The sequence below is a fragment of the Mustela putorius genome, unplaced genomic scaffold (genome assembly GCF_011764305.1).
Source record: "Mustela putorius furo isolate JIRA1106 unplaced genomic scaffold, ASM1176430v1.1 tig00003898_pilon_pilon_pilon, whole genome shotgun sequence".
Taxonomy (NCBI): domain Eukaryota; kingdom Metazoa; phylum Chordata; class Mammalia; order Carnivora; family Mustelidae; genus Mustela; species Mustela putorius.
In genome coordinates this window covers 1,265,580-1,286,277 of record NW_025422047.1, presented here as the reverse complement: position 1 = coordinate 1,286,277, position 20,698 = coordinate 1,265,580, and the positions used below count along the sequence as shown (strand labels likewise).

The following is a 20,698-nucleotide window of genomic DNA, read 5'->3' as shown; positions in this document are numbered from 1 at the left end:
TGCCTAATGATCTCCCTTAAATAGGACCATCAGCCATTTTGTTTCATCCCAAAGGGTTCTTTGCAAATGACCCAGGGAGAAGAGGGGGAGCCAAGGTGCCCACAGCCATCAAAAGAGCTCCAAACATAGTTGTTGTCACTCTTGGGCTGGGAGCCAGGGTGTGAGAGAAGCAGTAGGGATAGAATAGGCAAGCTCCATTGGTTTTCAAATTCAAGGTCTTTCAGCTGGAGGTGAATAGAAAGAACTTTACTTTGTCAGAGATGACCTGTTATAATATGAAATCTAAGCCAAGAGAGCCAAAGCTGTGTATCCCTGTTCAGGGACAATCACTCAACACCACTGCAAGCTGAATCTTTGACAGGCATAGCTGGCGCTTATGAACCAAATGGCTTGGAGGGATGCAGGCAGATGATAGACCTTGAATATGATCCTTCCTCCCTTTCTCTTACAAGTTTGGGGGCAATGTACACCCCTTCCTGTGTTAGAGTCATTGGGCACAGAAAAGTTTCTTTTTATTATATATATTATTTTTGCTATTTATTTTATTGTTTACTTATATATAAATATATCTTATACATTTAAATATTAAATGATATATTTATAATATTGTTTATTATTTTATCATTATAGTTTATTATTATTCAGTTCTCCAGTTCTCTCTGGCATTGTGCTCTGTGATTGGGTTACTTTTCAATGTTGTACAGCCATGTGAGGGGGCTGGGAGTTATCTATTTTTATCGACATTACCCTGGGTCCTGAAGTCAGGGAGATGTGAATTCAGACCTTTTACTAAGGTCAGTCTCTTGGGAGACTGTTGGGCATCATGGTGAAAAGGGCAGGAAAGTCCCAGGGTTCAAGGTTAGAATCTGTTTTTTACATGCTGTGTGGGGCTAGGCAAAATAATTAGCCTCTCTGTGCGTCAATCTTTTTATCTACAAATAGAAAGCATATTAGTATCTACAGGGTGGTTATAAGCACAAAACTGAGATGCTGTGATATGATGGCACATAATGACTGTTCATTAAATACTCCCTTACTAACATTGCCTGATTCCTAGGACCCTTGGTATCCTCATTCTTAAAGTGATTGTGTTGTTGTTAATGTTAAATAACCTGGGGGGGAAATCTCAGCAGTGTGGTGTGGAATGAATAGTTGATAATGTTATCAATAATAATACCTGAGTAACAGAAGTGAAAAAAACTCCTGAAATGGACTTCAAAGTCTCATTATTATTGCTTATTCTCTACTTTTTTTATGTCAGCATCTGTTCTCATGAGATTATTCAGTTCTGACTCATCAGTGAAAAGTAACCTTTTCTGCAGTAATTATTGTTACATGGGTGAGATTAGACAAATCCCTTTTTAAAATTCTGATTCTGGGGCACCTGAGTGGCTCAGTCAGTAGGCATCTGCCTTCCGCTCAGGTCATGATCCTGAAGTCCTGCAATCGAGCCCCACCTCAGGCTCTCCGCTCAGCGGGAAACCTGCTTCTCCCTCTCCCACTCCCCTGCTTGTGTTCACTCTCTCCCTGTCTCTCTCTGTCAAATAAATAAATGAAATATTTCTTAAAAAATAAAATAACAAAAATCTCAGTCAGTCAACATGCTTTTACCAAACACATTATGTTCCCAGCTTAGATGGAGAAGCAGTTTTCTTCACTGGATTTGTAATTAACTAGGGTTACAAAGCCAGAAGCATACACATTCAATAAATTATAACCACGTGTATGTTGTGTATAAGGCATTAAGCCAACGAATATCCCGAACGAATATCCTGGGTTCATAAAACCCAGTGTGGGTCCTGCCTTCAAGGGGTGCCAAGCCAGCTGGGAGGGCTGGGAGAAATTGCATGGAGGCAGACTCCCCGGATCAGGTTCAAGAATCTACCCCTCTCCACCGTGAGACTGGAGGCAGGTTACTGAACAGCTCTGTGCAGGAGCTCCTCCTTTGTAAAGTGCAGGTGACAATAGTACCAATACCATAGTGTTGGGATGAAGCTCACCTGGATTATTATACATAGAGCATAGTGCCTGTTGTATAGTCTGAGAACAGTAAACATTAGCCATTTCAAAACACATAGCTGGGGATAAGGCATGCATGTAAACGAACATAATGCAAGAGTATGGTGATATTGCTATGGGAATTTGGATAAAAGAGAGATTATGTAGGTTTCGTAAAGGATTGTGATATTCAAGCTAAGCTTGGAAGGATAGGTAATATATCCACATGAAAAAATATGAGGTCATGGAAAGAAGTGTCCTCAACTCAAGCTGAGGAGAAAATTCTACTTTCACCCGTTCCTGAAAAGTCTGGTCTGTAACACACTCCTGTGATTTTTAAATGCCTGGGTTTGGTGGTGGTGGTGGTGGTGGTGGTGGTTTTCGCTGGTGAGCTGTGTGTAGGTGGGAGATACTTAAATATTCCTCAGTAGGGGGTCCTCTTGACATTTTGGACAGAAAAATTATGTGTTTGAAGGACTGTCATTGCTGTACAGACAACATAACTCCCATGACCCATTTGGCAGTGCACAGAGCGCCCCTCAGTCATTTTGACACCTGAGAGGACTCCCTTGTTGCCTGTGCCCTTTGGGAGGATGTGATTACCTCCAGTCACCACAGGAGCTGGGGGAGACTCCACCTGAGGGAAAACTTCTGAGAGCACTTCTGAGAGCATAGTGCTATTCTGGAGTTTTGTTCCATCTCAACTCAAATGAAGACCATGAATGCTGACTCCCCTATAAGCAGAGGATTTGAATTTATTACTGACTGAATTTAATGATAAACAGTGATGTTTCTGTGCCAGTGAAAGTGTGGAGTTCTTCCCCTCCCCCCCCAGTCTTTTCATATGTCTGTGATTTGTGGCTTCTCCCATTTTTCCTATAGCCCCTGACCAATCTCTTGGTACCAGCAGACATCTTCTCTGGGGATCTCTTACTATTGAATCTCTTATCTTCCCATCAGGTGGAAGGATTTTACTTTTCCATGTGACTCCATTTCTGTTTGGTCTACCTGTCTGGTACTCCGGGATGTACACTAACAACAGGGGCTGTCGGGGTGAGATGGGGGAACAGGAGAGCCTTTGCTAGGGAGGAAGCCCCACCTGGCCCCCTCTCATTGCTTTAACTCAAACACACCTGCAAATGTTTTTGGTGTTTGAAACCCAAAGGTAAAGTTAAGTGATGGGGAGAGTGGGGGCATAGACTGACAGATTAGAGGGATGGTAAGGAAAATTCTTTCCTCAGTCTCAGGCAGGGCTGTGCAGGAGGTAAGCACGTAAGTGTAAATAGAGGTTGGCCTCATTTCTGGACCATCAGTGAGAGGATTGCTGTTCAAACAAGGTCTCTGAAGACGCAGGGGGGTTGCTTTTGAGAGGGATGTATGGGAGAGAGGTCCCCCTCCTTTGGAATTCCGAGTGGTTCCCCTCCTTGACCTTCAGCTCCTCCCCATGTGAACCCTCCAGGCTTCTCTCAGCCATCCTTTCCCATTGTCTAGGACTCATTGTCCTATCACCATCCCCAGTGTCCTTCTGCATCCCTGACAAATGTGTTAGCCACTACATGCACCCCCATCCCCGCCCCCCCACAACATGGCTCTTGCCTCGTCCGAGCCTGATGCCAAATGGACCTTCCCTGCACGGATCCCATCTCTGCCTCATCTCTGCTGTTGTCTCTCTTCCCTCGGTCACATCTCACTGCCCCGTTTCTGTTGTTTATCTGGAGATGTCTTCAACTTACTCTCATGCACCCATGTGTGGAAATTGTCCACTCACCTGGACTGCGTGCCTTTCCCATGTTCCAGCAGTGAGCACGCTGCAGTGAGGGTCCCGCGTACATGGACCTGCTCCCGCGGACCCCACCCCAGAGCTGAGAGTTTTGACTCGGGGGAGGCACTCAGCAGGGCCATGTGAAGAGCAGACTCCCCTTTCCGGTATCACACGCAGAAGCCTGCACCTCCCGGTGTACCTGATAACGATAGAGCGAGGTGACTTGGGGACCTGGTTCCCCGTGGGGAGGCGGCCCCCGCTCGCTCACACGTGTGTCTCTGTTCTGCCGGCAGGAAGATGAGGTGGTTCTCCAGTGCATCGCGAACATTCACAAGGAGCAAAGGAAGTTCTGCCTGGCAGCCGAGGGCCTCGGGAACCGCCTGTGCTTCTTGGAGCCCACTTCCGAAGCCAAGGTGAGATCGATCACCAGCCCTGCCCCTTCTCCCCTTGGCCTCCCAGCGGTCGTTCCGGGAAGGAGCTGCAGGGAGAGAGGAGGAGGAGGAGGGTGATGGGGAGGAAGTGAGAAAGAATACCTTTGTTTTTAAAAGGGGAAGTAGATGGAGTTTAAACCGTACATCTGCCTAATCCTGCTGCAACCTCACTGCAGTAGGAGCCCACAGCAGCGAAGAATGAGTGATGCCTCATCTGCCGGACACCAGGAATGTCTTGCGGTCAGCTCTCACAGAAGAGGGCCTCCTCATCCTCCCAGAACACCATTTTGTATGAATTCCTAGAAGCCCAGGCGCATGTTCTTTACTCTCAGGTGGCATTTATGGCTCCAAGGACTCTCCAGGGCTTGGGCCTATGTTTTGCAGCAGGCACACTGTTCTCCATCTTCACTGTGCTGAGGGCACCACCCCCGGCCTGTCCACTCTCACTTGGGGGCAGAGAGGAACGTCTGCTCTGGTCCCTGCCTGCGTCAGGTGGCATGTGATGTCCCCTATCTCTTCAGCCACACTTCCAGGCTGTCTCTGCTTTTGGTCATCTGTATGTCAGGTGGACCTGTGCTCTCAGCATGATCACAGTACTTCACAGTCCTGGCCAGACCCTTGGACCACTCAGGGTTTCCAGCTGTTTCTAGAGAAACAGCTCTCTCTGTCTCTTGAGGGGCCGATGGTGGGTGGATTGAAGATATTGTCTCTTGCAGTTATCAGGGCTGGCAAGTCTGAAGTCTGTACATCAGATCAGCAGGTTAGAAACTCGGGCAGAAGTTCATGCTGTCTTGAGGAGAATACTTTTTCTCTGGGAAACCCCAGGTTATTTTTTGAAGACCTTCAAAGGATGAGGTGAGGTCCACCCAGAGTCTCAAGGGTAACTTTTACTTGAAGTCAACAGATTATAGATGTTAATCACATCTCTCAAATACCTTCACATCAAAACCTGGATTGCTGTTTGATTAAATAATGGAGTACTATAGTCTAGCCATGTTGATATACAAGTGACCATCCTACCCTCCAATGTCTGTTTTCTCACAGAACCACGTATTTTTTTTTTTTAAGATTTTATTTATTTATTTGACAGAGAGAAATCACAAGTAGGCAGAGAGGCAGGCAGAGAGAGAGAGGGAAGCAGGCCCCCGGCTGAGCAGAGAGCCCGATGCGGGACTTGATCCCAGGACCCTGAGATCATGACCGGAGCCGAAGGCAGCATCTTAACCCACTGAGCCACCCAGGCGCCCCCACGTATTTTTTGTTTATTGTTTTTTAGTTTTTTTAAAGCAGAACATGGTTAGTGTATTTTTCAGTAGACCCACATGATGGGCATGTCATTTCTCCACAGGACTCTACACAATCCACAGACACACATGCGTAGTTCACCCGATAGAACACCAGACACAGACACATAACCGTAGTTCACCCTAGAACACTAGATATTCTCCATGTTGGCCATATCTCCCAAATGCCTCTGTCCTTTCCATCATGTTTTTGCCCTCCCATGGGGGTCACCATTCCCGAGTACAAATGTCTATCTGTGACAATGGCCAGGGTCAGGACAGAATCCCATTAAAATAAATGATAAAGAGAGGGTCACTAGGTGGCTCAGTTGGTTAAGCCTCTGACATTTGATTTCAGCTCAGGTCTTGATCTCGGAGTCCTGGGATCAAGCCCCATGTCAGGCTCTGAGCTTAGTGGGGACTCTGCTTGGGATTTTCTCTCTCCCTCTGTCCCCACTCCCATAATAAAGAACTCTTTTTAAAAAGGCAAAAGAAAAGGAAGATTTTTTTTTCCTTTTAAAGGTTTTAGACTTGATTTCCCTGAGGTCTTCTTCATTCACTTTTGTCCTAAGCTAGATATTTTATTTTCATTCCCAGCAGTCTGGGATAATAGGAAGATCACTGGAGTAAAAAATCAGGGATCACCGGAGTAGAAATCAAGAATTTAGTTCTCAACCCCTAGCTAGTCATGTAACTATGGGTGAGCCACTCAATACTTGTTTTCAGTTTTCTCATCTGCCAGATGAGTTATGGTCCAGTGCACTAGAAAGAACATTGACCTGAGTTGGAAATCAGTGGTCCATTTTCTGGCCATCCCCTGCATAGGTCTTGGGGCAGTGGTTTAGGGCATGAACTCTGGAGCCAAACTGCCAGAACTGGAGTCCTATCTCTTACCACTCACCAACTAAGTCAGGATCTTGGAGGTACTTGACTTTTCTGAGCTTAATTTCCTCATCTGCTTCATGGGAATTTAATAGTAACTACCTAAAAAGGTGGTTGTGAGAATTAATTGAGTGAATACACTCAAAGTGCCTAGCACATTGTAGAGTCTAGGTAACCATGGGCTACTATGATTTAATCATACCTAACCAGATGAAAAACAACTGTATATCCAAACCCAAGAATATTTTGTATACCCTAGGAATAAAAATAACCCATAGCACACATAAATGCATTTGAGGATGAGAAAATATCCTTCCTAACACCCACATGAATAAGTGTTCTTATTTTATTTTTTTGAGAGAGAGAGAAAACTGCGCACATGTTCACAGAGTGGGGGAGGGGCAGCGGAAGAGGGATAGAGAACCCAAGCAGATGCCCTGAGCACTGAGCCTGATGCAGGGCTTGATCTCGTGACCCTGAGATGACACCTGAGCGAAAATCAGGAGTCAGACAGTTAACTGAGCCCCCCAGGCTTCCCTAAGTGTTGTTATCATTTTAATTTTTCATTTAAAATTTAGAACAAGGGAATAAGCGTAAAAAAGAGATGTAACATCATAATTTTATCATCTTGTCACAACTGTTTTCATTCGGTCTTTGTCCACATGTACCTGCATGTTTTCAGTATTGTACTTGGAGTGGATATATAGGCATTCTGCTTTCTTTTCTTTGACACTTTAGCCCATTCCATAATGCTCTGTAGCCTTCATGGGTCTTAAGAAACATGTATATGGCTTTGCTAGTTTACTTTTGCTTCTTAGGGAGAAGAATGACTGGTGTTAGGAGCATGAACAGTATTCGGCTGCTTTTCCCCAAAGGATACAGCAGTTGTCACAGCTGACATGCCCACTATTGTTACGTGAGCGGTTGTCCCTTCCGTATATAGTATGAGGAAAGGCACCAGGAGTGCTTCTCAAAAAAACAAAAAGGGTGAAATTCATGGAAAGGATAAGTTTTCACAACTTCTTGTCGCCATTCCAGGGAACCGCCTGCTAGCCACCATTTTCTGAGGCTTCAGTCTTTTCTGCAGTCTGCTACAAGTATGGCGCTTGTCCTCTCCCTGCCCATGAAATATTCCCCATAATTCCCTTCCAATGAAATTTCTCAACCACCTGTGCCATTCTTAGGTTCTTGGAAACTAACGTAAGGCGTGCAGTGAAATAGGAAAGTGTATTCCCAAGCCTGGCACTGAGGGTGAGGCACGTACCTCAAACACCACTCTTAGCACCAGCTACAGAGCCGCCCCTGACCTTGGCGTTCCCAGTCAAGGGTATTTCAGGCTAGTTGAGACGCAGAGAGATAAAATTGAGATAAATTCTAGGGAGAAAACCGACCTCTGAGAAAGAAGAGATGAGATAAGGTTCTCAAAAGATATTCTTAGTATACAAGCCCTAAGAGAAGGAGGTCACCCTGAAGCGAGGAGTGAGAAGGTAGTAGAATGAGAAGCAAAAGTATGCCAACATTTGCTGTAGACATAGAGACTATTTCACACTTTGGAGAGTTCTTGTAACTTTCTGTTTGCCGTGGCCCACTCTTCTCTGAAGGTCTTCTGAAACTGCAAATGTCAGCAGATGGGAGCACTGTTATTCAGCTTCCGTTTCAAAGATGCACAGCTCCAGGAATTAAAAGGGGTCTTGTTTTATAAGAATGACTTCAGAATTACAACCAGAGACCAGGAAACATGGAAAGAAATGTTGCTTCTTTTTTTTAATTAATAACAGCAGATACTATCTTACTGCTATTTTTTAAAAAATTCTTTTAAGATTTTATTTGACAGAGGGAGTGTGCAGCAGAGGGAGAGGGAGAAGCAGACTCCCTACTGTGCAGGGAGCCCGAGGCAGGGCTCCATCCCAGGACCCTGGGGTCATGATCTGAGCCAAACGCAGATGCTTACCCGCTGGAGCAACACAGGCACCTTTTAAGGTCATTTTTAAGTGGAAAACTTGTTCACAGGAATTTACTATTTTTCCTCTGGCCCATATTATCTCATCTGTTTTGTACTTACTAATAGTACCAGCTGGGGAAAGGGGTGGTGGATCTTATTTGGTTTAACTTAATGTCCAGACTCCTGAGACTCTCCTCGACTGCTTGGCACTGGTCTGTGCAGTGGGACTGGAACCATTTACCTGCTGGGACGTGTCAGGCATACCTTGGGGGAATCCTTGATTCTGAATCCCCACCCCAGGTGACAGCTCAAATACAAAGAAACAAGGTCCACTTCAGGCAGATACCATGACATACAAGCCTCATGTACTATGGGATCCAGGGTTTCTTGTAACAACTCTGCAGGCCTAATTTTTGGGGACCCCACAAAGGACATCTCCCCCTAGCTGGGAGAGTCTTATGCTTGGGGAATTGCGAAGATAAGGCTTCTTCTGTGGGGTATTGGTGTCTTCTTGGTACCGACTCAGGCTGCCTGTCAGGGATCTTTTTCACTGTAAGCAGTGTTCCCGAGTAACATAATTCACATATCCCCAGCTTGTCCTGAGAACAAAACTGGACAGTTAACTCAAGGTTCTATTCTCATGCAGAGGGAGAAAAGAATTTTGTAAGCCTTATTCCTGCAGCAATCTTCATTGAGGACGATTATTTAACTGCTCAGGCCTTGTCTGATGTGGCTGGAACCCCAGCACCTTTCCAAATCCTCACTTCCGCCTTCCCTAATTTCACATCATCAAAAAGTAAGAAGCATTTGGGAACTCTCTGTTGAAGATCAGTTTCAACAGACCAAGGTTTGTTATTTCACTGACTTTAATGAGGATGAAATAGAAATTGTGAAGTGAAAAACTTAACCCTTGTGCCTTTGAAAAAAAGTTTTTTTAAAGATTTTATTTATTTATTTGTCAGAGAGCACAAGCTGAGAGAGAAGCAGGCTCCCCACTGAGCAAGGAGCCCAATTCGGGACTCAATCCCAGGACCCTGGGGTTATCATGTATCATGACTTGAGCCAAAGGCAGATACTCAACCGACTGAGCCACCCCAGCACCCACCCTCATGCCCTGTAAAAGCCAGTGGATGTCTGGAATCTTCAGGCTCCTGGGGTCTCGGAATGAAGTTCTGCCTCTCGGTCAGGGAGCACTTCCTGGTCATGGTAGATTCAAAATGAACAATCCGATTTCAAATCCAGTTTTCAAACTGAAGTCCTGTTCCCCTCCACCTCCTCTTTTGAAAAATAAAACTAACAGTCTGCTGTGGTTTCTGAGAGGTTGGATAGGTTCTGAGGACCCAGGATTAAACATCTGCGATCGTGCAGACATCATTATGTAGATGGCATAAATTAGGAGAGAATTCCAGGCTAAAAATAACTTAGTTTCTATTATTTTTATTATCTTCAGCTCAGAATAGATTTACTGTTGACTTCTACAAACCTAAGCCTGTGCACATTTGCAGAGAAGGCTTAGCCTGAGAGTGTGCGCTTTTCTTTGAACTTCTGAGCAGTAGTCTCTCAGACTTACAATCTTATGAAAAGCCAAACTATTATAGAACTTAGGTTTTTAAAAAAAAAAACAAAACAAAACAAATCAAAACTGCCTTGTCACATGAGAGAGAGTGATAGGTGGAAAATGTGACCCGTTTTGATCGTTTGGTTTCCATTTATCAGACATCATGTGCTGATTGCTGTATAGCGTGTGGGAGCCTTCATACTCTCATTTAATTTTTATCACCCTATGGAGCGAATACTGATCTCATTTACAGAGAAGGATACAAGAATTCTGATAAAGTTAAGTAAATTCCCGAAGATGATTCATTCCAAACTTGTATGACTAATTCTATAGTACTCAGCAATTAAGAGTATCATGGAGCCAACTTACTTAAAGATAGAGAAACCATATTTTTTCATGTGGTTAACTTTTAAGATCACCTGGGCAGATCTCCAGACCCTCTCCCACAAATTTCCTGCATCTGTCCTCTGAATGCCTGACATTCCAAAGTTAGAAATAGGTATTTTGCTTAAATCAAGTAGTAACTATTAAAATGCAAATGTTTCAAGAAAGCACATGAAGCAATGTTAAATTTTTATAGTAATTTTTTTAAAAGATTTTATTTATTTATTTGACAGACAGAGATCACAAGTAGGCAGAGAGGCAGGCAGAGAGAGAGAGAGAGAGAGAGAGAGAGAAGCAGGCTTCCTGCGGAGCAGAGAGCCTGATGCAGGGCTCGATCCCAGGACCCTGAGATCATGACCCGAGCCGAAGGCAGCAGCCCAAACCACTGAGCCACCCAGGCGCCCCATATAGTAATTTTTTTTTAGTATAAATGACATTAGGTATTTTCTCAAAAATAAGTTTATACAGAGGAATAAGGCAGATTAAGTGCCTCTGTCTTAAGATATAAGGCACAGGAATCACTGGGAATGTGGAATCAAACTTCGACTGCACTGAATTTGGATAGTTTACTTGTCTTGATGCCTCCACGCCACGAGTCTGTGAGCACTGGAGTGAAGACCATGGTTAAGGCACATGACTGTGGACCATGGAGCAAGACTATTTGAGCTGGTAATTCAGGCTCCACTACTTAATGCCTCTCTGACCATGACTCCCGTGACTTTACTGACTGCCTCAGTTTCCTTGACTTGAAAACTGTATCCACCTTATAGATTATGATGAAGATTCAGTTACATGAGTTCCTAATTATAAAACACTTATAACGTGCTTTACACACAACAAAGTGTTTTTTATGCAGTAGCTCTTATTATCCCAGGTATGGAGTCAGACACTCGTTAGGTCATCAGGAACCATTGCTTGATGAGTGACCCACATAGTGAATTAGTTAAATGAGTTAAATATTTACTTTTTAATTTTAATTCCAGTATAGTTAACATACAGTGTTGTACTAGTTTCAGGTATACAGTATAGAGATTCAACAACTCATTGCTCATCATCATAGTGTACTCTGAAACGCCTTCACCTGTTTCACCCCTCCCCCACCACCTCCCCTCTGGTGACCATTGGTTTGTTCTCTAGAGTTCAGAGTCTGCTTTTTTGTTTGTTTCTTTTGTTTTGCTTCTCAGATTCCACATATGAGTGAAGTCATAAGGTATTTGTCTTTCTCTGACTTATTTTACTTAGCAGAATAGCCTCTAGTTTCATCCACATGGTCACATATGGCAAGATTTCATTCTCTTTGATGGCTGAATAATGTTCTATTGTGTAGGCACACCACATCTTTATCCTTCTATCAAAGAACACTTGGGCTGCTTGCATGTCTCAACTGTTGTAAATGGTGCTGCAATACACGTAAGTGTACATGTATTTTTCAAAGCTAGTGTTCTTATTTTCTTTATGTAAATATCCAATAGTGGGATTACTGGGTCATATGGTATTCTATTATTAGTTTTCTGAGGAGCCTCCATTCTGTTTTCCACAGTGACTGTACCAGTTTACGTTCCCATCAATAATGCACGAGGGTTCCTTTTTCTCCACATCCTCACCAACACTTGTTATTTCTTGTCTTTTTCATTCTCGCCATTCTGACAGGTATAAGGTGATCTTTCATTGTGGTTTTGATTTGCATTTCCCTGGTGACGACTCCTGTTGAGATCTTTTCATGTGTCTGTTGGCCATCTGGATGTCTTTGGAGAAATGTCTGTTCATGTCTTCTGCCCATCTTTTTTTTAAAAGTGTGGAGCCCAAGGCAGGGCTTGAACGCATGACCCTCAGATCAAGACCTGAGTCAGATGCTTAATCAACTGAGCCACCCAGGTGCCCCTCTTCTGCCCATTTTTTAATTGGATGATTTGGGTTTTTTGGTGTTCAGTTGTAGAAGTTCTTTATTTTTAGATACTAGCCCTTAATCAGATATGGCATTTGCAAATATCTTCTCCCATTCAGTCGTTGTCTTTTGGTACTGTTGATTATTTCCTTCGCTGTGCAGAAGCTTTTGATTTTGATTTAGTTCCCATAGTATTTTGCTTTTGTTTCTCTAGCCACGGGAGGCATAACTAGAAAAATGCTGCTACAGCCAGTATCAGAGAAGTTACTGCCTGTGTTCTCTTCTAGGATTTTTATGGTTTCAGGTTTTGAATAAGGTCTCTAATCCATTTTGCGTTTATTTTTGTGTATAGTGTAAGAATAAGTATTTTATTTGGACTTGTTGGATTTGACCATCAGCAGGACATTTACGACATTTAAAGTAAAATATGAATGAGAGTCAGAGTAAGTTAGATGAAAAGGATTAAACAATGAGTGAATAGTTTTAAAAAATAAAGTGAATCAGTGAGATGTATATTTTTATTATTATTGATTTCTAATTTAATTCTGATATGACTAAAGCCATGCTCTGTAGATTTAAATTCTTGGCAATTTATTAGGACTGTTTTATGGCCTAGCATGTGGTCTATCTTGCTTAAAATTCCATGTGTTCTACTTTTTAAAAAGATTTTATTTATTTGACACAGAGAGATCACAAGTAGGCAGAGCAGCAGGCAGAGAGAGGGGGAAGTAGGCTCCCTGCAGAGAGCAGAGAGCCTGATTCGGGGTTCAATCTCAGGACCCTGAGATGATGACCTGAGCTGAAGGCAGAGGCTTAACCCACTGAGCCACGTGCCCCCCGTGTGTTCTACTTTTAGAAGTGGATCTTTTTTGGTTTTTAGCTAGTGTTTTATGAATATTAAGATGGTTCAAATCATGGTGTTCAAATCTTCTCTTCTAACTTTGTTGTATTTATATGCTCTATCAATCACCGAGATGGAGGTATTAAAAACTATGAAGATTTGTGTATATCTCCCTTGAGTTCTGTCAGTTTTGTTTCAAGTATTTTAAAGGGTGTGTGTGTGTGTGTATGTATGTGTATGATTTTTATTTTCCTGTTGCATTAATCTTTGTGTCATTATCAAATGCTCCTGTTTATCCTTGATCTTATTGTATACTTTGATATTAACATAGCTGTAAGCTCTCTTATGCTTACTATTTTGTGGTATATCTTCTTCTTTTTCTATTTTGTTTTCTTTTTTTTTTTTTTTAAAGATTTTATTTATTTATTTGACAGAGAGAGATCACAAGCAGGCAGAGAGGCAGGCAGAGAGAGAGGAGGAAGCAGGCTCCCTGCTGAGCAGAGAGCCCGATGCGGGGCTCGATCCCAGGACCCTGCGATCATGACCTGAGCCGAAGGCAGCGGCTTAACCCACTGAGCCACCCAGGCACCCCTCTATTTTGTTTTCAACTTGTTTTCATATCTTTGTATTTAAGGCATGTCACTCATAAACAACATAGAGTTACATGTTACTTCTCACCCTTTTTTACAATCTCTGCTGTGTTATTGTTCAGTCCCTTAAATTTATTGTAACTATTGATACCATTGAGTTTTAGTCTACCATGTTGCTATTTGTTTTCTTTTGTTTCCTCTGGTTTTTATTCTTGTTTCTCTCTCTCTCTCTTTTTAAACTTCCTTAAGATAAATCAAATATATTTTAGTATTCTATTTTGTCTCCTCAGTTGACTTTTTAGCTCTATGTCTGTGCATTATTTTTTAGTCATTACTTTAGGGATTGCAGGATAAATCCTTAACTTCTCAGAGTCTGTCTGGAGTAGCATTTTACCACTTTCCTTTAATCCTTTGTGCTAGTGTTGTCACATGTTTTATTTTTATGTTACATAATATGCAGTACTTTCTTTTTTTTAATTAATTTTTTTTATTTTCAGCATAACAGTATTCATTGTTTTTGTACCACACCCAGTGCTCCATGCAGTACTTTCTTATTTTTGTTTCAAAGTCAGTTGTCTCCAGGAAATTAAGAAAAGGAAAAAAATCATCCTTTTTCTTCATACACATTGAAAGTATTATTTATTTGGAAGAAGAGTATCTTTCCTTTTTTTAATTTTTTTTATGTTCAGCATAACTGTATTCATGATTTTTGCACCACACCCAGTGCTCCATGCAATCTGTGCCCTCTATAATACCCACCACCTGGCTCCCCCAACCTCCTACCCCCCCACCCCTTCAAACCACTCAGATTGTTTTTCAGAGTCCATAGTCTCTCATGGTTCACCTCCCCTTCCAATTTCCCTCAACTCCCTTCTCCTCTCTAACTCCCTATGTCCTCCATGCTATTTGTTATGCTCCACAAATAAGTGAAAACATATGATAATTGAGTCTCTCTGCTTGACTTATTTCACTCAGCATAATCTCTTCCAGTCCCGTCCATGTTGCTACAAAAGTTGGGTATTCGTCCTTTCTGATGGAGGCATAATACTCCATAGTATATATCTAGCTTTTATTTCACTGACAATGTCTTTATTTTGTCTCCATTTTTGAAGATATTTTCTCTGTAAATTTCTTGATTTATTTTCTTTTAACTCTTTAAATATGGTGTTTTACCATCTTTCAGTCTCCTTTCTTTATTTCTTTAAATGAAAAGTAAGCTATCATTCTTATGATTCCTCTTTATGTAGTAAGTCTTTTTAGCTGGCAAGTTTCAAGAATTTTCTTTATCTTTGATTTTAAACATGTTGAATTCAAAAGTACTGTAAGACATCCAAGAAGACATTTTGATAGGCATCTGAATATATAAAACAGAAATTCAGAAGAGAAGTTTGGATAATCTTTTCCAAGATTCAGAACATCTTTTTGCTTTTTAGTTTGAGTGATTACATTTGAGGGTAGTTTTCTTTGCATTTATCTTGCCTGGGCTTGGCTGAGCTTCATGGATCTTTTGGTTATTGTGGTTTAGTTTGTGTTTAATGAAGTTTGGAAACTTGGGGGCCATTACTTCTTAAAATATTTTTTTCTGCCACATTTGCTCTTTCTGAAATTCCAATTACTTATATATTAAACTGTTTGATAGTGTTCTGTAGGTTTGTAAAATGGTTTATTTTTTTCAACTATTTTTCTCTCTGTGCTTCAGTTTGAATATTTCCTTCTGGCTTGTCTTTATGTTAATTGATACTTTTACTTAATACAAATGTACCATTTGGGGCACCTGGATGGCTCAGTGGGTTAAAGCCTCTGCCTTCGGCTCAGGTCATAATCTCAGGGTCCTGGGATCCAGCCCTGTGTTGGGCTTTCTGCTCATCAGGGAGCCTGCTTCCTCCTCTCTCTGTCTGCCTCTCTCCCTACTTGTGATCTCTGTCTATCAAATAAATAAATAAATAAATCTTTAAAAAAATAAATAAATGTGCCATTAACTCCCAACAATGAATTTTTTTCTAGCTATGTATTTTTAAATTCTAAAATTTCCATCATTTCACTTCTAAGGTTTTACATAGTAACCCCAAATTCTCTTTTGCCATTATTCCCATTTTTTCCTATAGATTTATTAACATATTTATAATACTTATTTTAAATACTTGACTGTTAATACCAGTATCCAGATTGTCTGCGGGTCTGCTCTTACTAACTGAGCTTTCTCTTGATTATGAATCACATTTTCCTATTTCTTTTGATACCTAGTGATGGTATACAGAACATTGTAGGTGGCATTTTGTAGTTCTCATTTTTTATCTTCCCTGAAGAGTATTGTATAATTGTATATTGTGTAATATAGCAGGCGGTTAAATTATTGGTGGACCTCCTTGATCTTATGGAGGCTTAGTCTATTTTGGTTTGAGTATTAGTCCTAGAATATAGTCCTTGTTCTTGGGATTCAAGCCCTTCTGAGTTTTTTGTTGTTGTTGTTTTGTTTTATAATTTTTTAATAAACATATAATGTATTATTAGCCCCAGGGGTACAGGTCTGTGAATTGCCAGGTTTACACACTTCATAGCACTCACCACAGCACATACCCTCCCCAATGTCCATAATCCCACCACCCTCTCCCTACCCCCCCCCCGCCCCCTGGCAACCCCCAGTTTGTTTTGTGAAATTAAGAGTCTCTTATGGTTTGTCTCCCTCCCAATCCCATCTTGTTTCATTTATTCTTTTCCTAAACCCAAACCCCTTCCTTTGGATCCTTGAAATACTGCCCTGCATTTGAGTTGGCCAAACAATTTGAGGGACATTCGTGTGCTGATCTTTAAGTTTTCATCTGTGGTGGTTCTGATTTTTCCAGCATTCTCCTTTTTAGTTTTCTGACATTCTGACAGCCCAGAGTCAGGCCTCTGGCTCCATAGCAGCTTTTTCCTGAGGCTTATCGCCGTGAACAGAGGACGCACCTTCAAGGGAAAATTGAATCAAATGTAGATATTGCTTATTGGGCTTCCCATCTTTCAAGAGTCATATTCCTTCCAGCTTTAGGTTGCTCTCCAGTGCCTTCAAAGAGTTTTTTAAAATTTTTGTTCAGAATTTGTAACAGTTGTCAAGAGAGTTATTCTGCTGTAGGCTTCTCTGTTGTTACCTGAATCAGAACTTCATCATTGAGTGTTCACCACTCTTTGAAGCAGTTTAATGTTAAAAGGAAGAATAGGGGTGCCCGGGTGGTTCAGTCAGTTGAGCCTTTGACTTTGGCTCAGGTCATGATCCCAGTGTCATGAGATCAAGCCCCAAGTCATGACGGCTCTGTGCTGGGTGTGGAGCCTGCTTAAGATTCTCTCCCTCTCTCTCCTTCTGCCCCAACCACCCACAAAAGGAAGAAGCAAAAATAGTGGTGAAGCAGAATCCAGGTTATAGAGGGGTTTCCACAGTGACAAACACAAACATGTTTCCAGGAAGAGAAAGAGGCTCTAGAGGAGGAGAGATTGAGGTTGCAAAAGAAAGAACTAAGAGATGGCACTATTAGTGAGGGGATTAAACTGAGTGCAGCTTTGGCAATGCAAAAGGAAAGAGAGGAGGTGAGGGGATTTTGAAGTAGCAAGGATAAGAGCTGAATGTGAACAGGAATGTGTTGTCATAGGAGAACAGGAACTTAATGAAAGCTGTATGGATTCCTCATACAAAAAAGGGAAGTGAGTAGACGGGGTTTTTTTTCCTTTTATTCTTTAGTGTTTTATTTTTTGTTTTATTTTTCTTTTTTAACTTTTTATTATTCTTTTTCCTGTATAATTTTTTATAATTTCTTTTCAGTGTAACAGTATTCATTGTTTTTGCACCACACCCATGCTCTATGCTATACGTGCCATTCAGATATGACTAACAGAATGCATAGGATAGCTAAAGAATGAAGATGGGAATAGTCAAGTGTGAACCCAGAGGTAATACTTCAGCTGCCCATAGAGGGCATTTTATTTAGTGAAAGGAATTTATTTGGAAAGGCATAACTTAGGCCAGAGAGTGGTGGTGGAGCTTATGAATTAAGGTTTGGACATGTTGAATTCAAAAGGCCAGTAAGAGACACAGGAAAAAATTTTGATAGACATCTGGACATATGGATCAGGACTTCAGAAGAGAGGTTAGGACAGAGGTAATATTTAGGATATAATGGCTTAAAGCTAGTAAATCAAGCTGTAGAGTGAGTGGCAAATAATGGATTAAAAAACAAGACGGCCTGGAAAATGTCAATATTTAAAAATGAGTGGAGAAAGAGGAACATCAAATGAGAAGGAGCACCCTGAGAGCTCAGGAAAGAAGAGTCATGGGTGGTGTTCTAGAAGCCACAGGAAGCAAAGGCAAGAGTACAAAGGAAGGGGTATAGTCAGTAGGATACAACACCACTTGGAAGTCAAGTAATTTAAGGATGGAATGTGTCCATTAGATGTAGTGACATGGAGACCAGCAGCAGTCTTGGTGAGTCATCAGTGGGGTGGTGAAGGCACAGGCCGATTTATAGTTTCAGAAGCTGATTTAGAGGAAGTGAAGATTTAGAAATAAATCTCTCAAAGAGAGAGCTCAGTGGCTGGAGAGTGTTGGAGAATGGAGGGATTTTTATAATCGGAAAGACTTCAGCATGTGTAAGTGGTCATGGGAAGGTGCACGTGGAGGAGGAGGAAGAGAAGATGCAGGAGAGGAAAGGGGTGGCTGAGTGTGAAAATGGCTGGCATCATGGAAGGGACTGGGGTTAGGAACAGAGGAGGAACTAACTTTCAAGTAAAGGAGGAAATTCTGTGCCATTGAATGAGAAAAACAAAGGCATGGATAAGAGTCGTTGGGTAGGTCCTGTCCATTTGGAGAGAGAAGAGTGTGGGATTGCTGAGCAGTGTGTAGTCCCAGCATCGAGCGCCACTTGACGTTAATGAGCATTAATTTTAGTGCTGTCAGTTTTCTGTGTTCTCCTCAGCAGTGCCTAGCCGTCCCAGCACATGAAGACAGTGGTTAGTTGATTCAGCTAGGGTCAAGGTGTTGCGGGTGACTTTGATTAATGATAAAGGGGCAAGAGAATCTGGGACTCTGACCAGTGAGTTCTTGGAATTTAAGCTGAGTGCAGGCAAGAAGGAATAGGGATAAAAACAGAAATGAGAACAATTGAGTGTATAAGCAAGCAGGAAGATGGGTGGACAGTGAGACAGTAGGCTCGCTGGAGGTTTCAGGGTGGAGTGGTTTCGTTGAAAACATGGTTCCAGAGTGTGAGCACAAGAGAGAGTGGCTGAGCTGGAGAATAGAAGATCATTGGTAAAGAAGAAGCAAAGTCACTGACAGGCCATAGTATGTGATGGATTATTCATATAATACATTAGTTTCCTATGGCTGTGTAGCAAATTATCACCCATTAAGTGGCTTTAAAAATAACAGAACTTGGGGCACGTGGGGTGGCTCAGTGGGTTAAAGCCTCTGCCTTTGGGTCAGGTCATGATCTTAGGGTCCTGGGATTGAGCCCCGCATTGGGCTCTCTGCTCAGCAAGAAGCCTGCTTCCTTTCTTCTCTCTCTCTGCCTGCCTCTCTGCCTACTTGTGATCTCTGTCTGTCAAATAAATAAATAAAATCTTTAAAAATAACAGAACTTACTCCCTTGTAGTTCAGGAGGCTAGAATCTGAAATCAAGGTTTTGGCAGAGACATGCTCCCAACCTAAATCTCTGTGGGAGGATCCCTCCTTGCCCATTCCAATTTTAGGTAGCCCCATGTGTTCTGTGGTTTATAACTGCATAACCCCAATGTCTGCCTTCATCTTCACATGGCCCTCTTCTATGTGTGTTGTCTTCACGTGGGGTCTCCCTCTTATTAGAAGGACATCAGTTACATTGGATTGGATCTCACCCCACTGACCTCACCTTGACTGGATAATCTTCAAAGACCTTATTTCCAAATATGGTCATATTCACATATTCACCTGACCCTGCAGGGTCAGGTCTTCACATATTTTGAAAGGACACAATTCAACAATTTTAGGGTTTAATGTTTAGTGTTACAGATATTCAACAATACATGTAATAGTGTGAGTGTTCAAATGACCAGGAGTAGGAATGAAAAGGAATCTGAGATTTCAGTGAAGGGCAGGTCCAGGAAATACACAAAGAGCAGTGAGAGAGGGAATGGAGAATGAGGTTACCAAGAGTAGGAAGATTAAAGAAGAGGAGTTAACTTGTGGAAGAGTAATGATCTGGAGATAGCCTTGATGGGAGAAGGAGACACAGAATCTACCTTCTAACCTTCAGTCACACAGGGTGTAAGAGAATGAGCATCCTGTCATTGAGAGGTCCCCAAGGGAAGTGGGGTCCTCTGGGAGGAGTTGGGTTTCATATGTTCAGCTGGTGTTCAGGCAGAATGTAGAGAGCGGATGATGGGGCATGTTGATCATGGAGTAGGTGTTCTGGAAGGGTGAAAGGGGCTAAGTGAGGAGATTGGAGGGGGAGAGCATCAAGGAAATGACCACACAGAAGAAGAAAAATAATGGGACAGAGAATTTACACAGTGGAAGTTTTCCAAGAGAAAAAAAGGTAATAGCCTTTATGGGCTTAGCCTACAGTCTTCTGGAGGATGGCGGCCATGCTGTGGCATGAGGAAATGGAGACTGGATGGTCATTCTGTTAGACAAGATGTTCTTTTTCTCTTAGCTGCCAGAGTTCCTGTTTGCATGTCCAAGGTTTGCCGTCCAGCATGTACAAGTGAACAGAAATAGCTAGGAGTGTTCGGTACAGTCGTGCCAGCCTGGTAAGCTGGCCCTCTGGTGCAGTCCTGGGGAACCGGGTAGGCTCTCTGCACTGAGCAGCTACCCTGCCTCAAGTTACTGTTCATAGTGGACCAGACACTAGTATTGCTTTGCACAGGGAGGGAAAAAAAAGGTTCATTTCCCATTGGTCTGTATATGAATTCACTAAGTCAGGGAGCTGGAGTATAGTTCTAACTGTGCTCAGATTCTGAAAGACACGGCTTCGGTTCTTCTCAATTAGCAGCTCGACTGTTTTCTTTTAGGAAGTTTTATTCTTATTTCTGCATCCACACGGAGCCTCATGCTTCGCTATTTCTGACTGTCAAGAGATGAGAAGGGAAACAGCTATCCAAAGAAGTAACATAAAAGTCAAGTTTAACACATGTCAGGG

At 42.2% G+C, this 20,698-nt stretch overlaps 1 protein-coding gene across 1 annotated transcript in view; it reads left to right on the top strand.

The window, feature by feature from the left end:
* RYR3 (ryanodine receptor 3) overlaps positions 1-20,698 on the top strand; it is a 505,740-nt gene that overhangs the window by 152,402 nt on the left and 332,640 nt on the right. Inside the window, exon 2 of the mRNA XM_004751026.3 lies at positions 4,054-4,173. Within this exon, the coding sequence (XP_004751083.2) occupies positions 4,054-4,173 (120 nt within the window). The remainder of the gene's footprint in view (positions 1-4,053; positions 4,174-20,698) is intronic.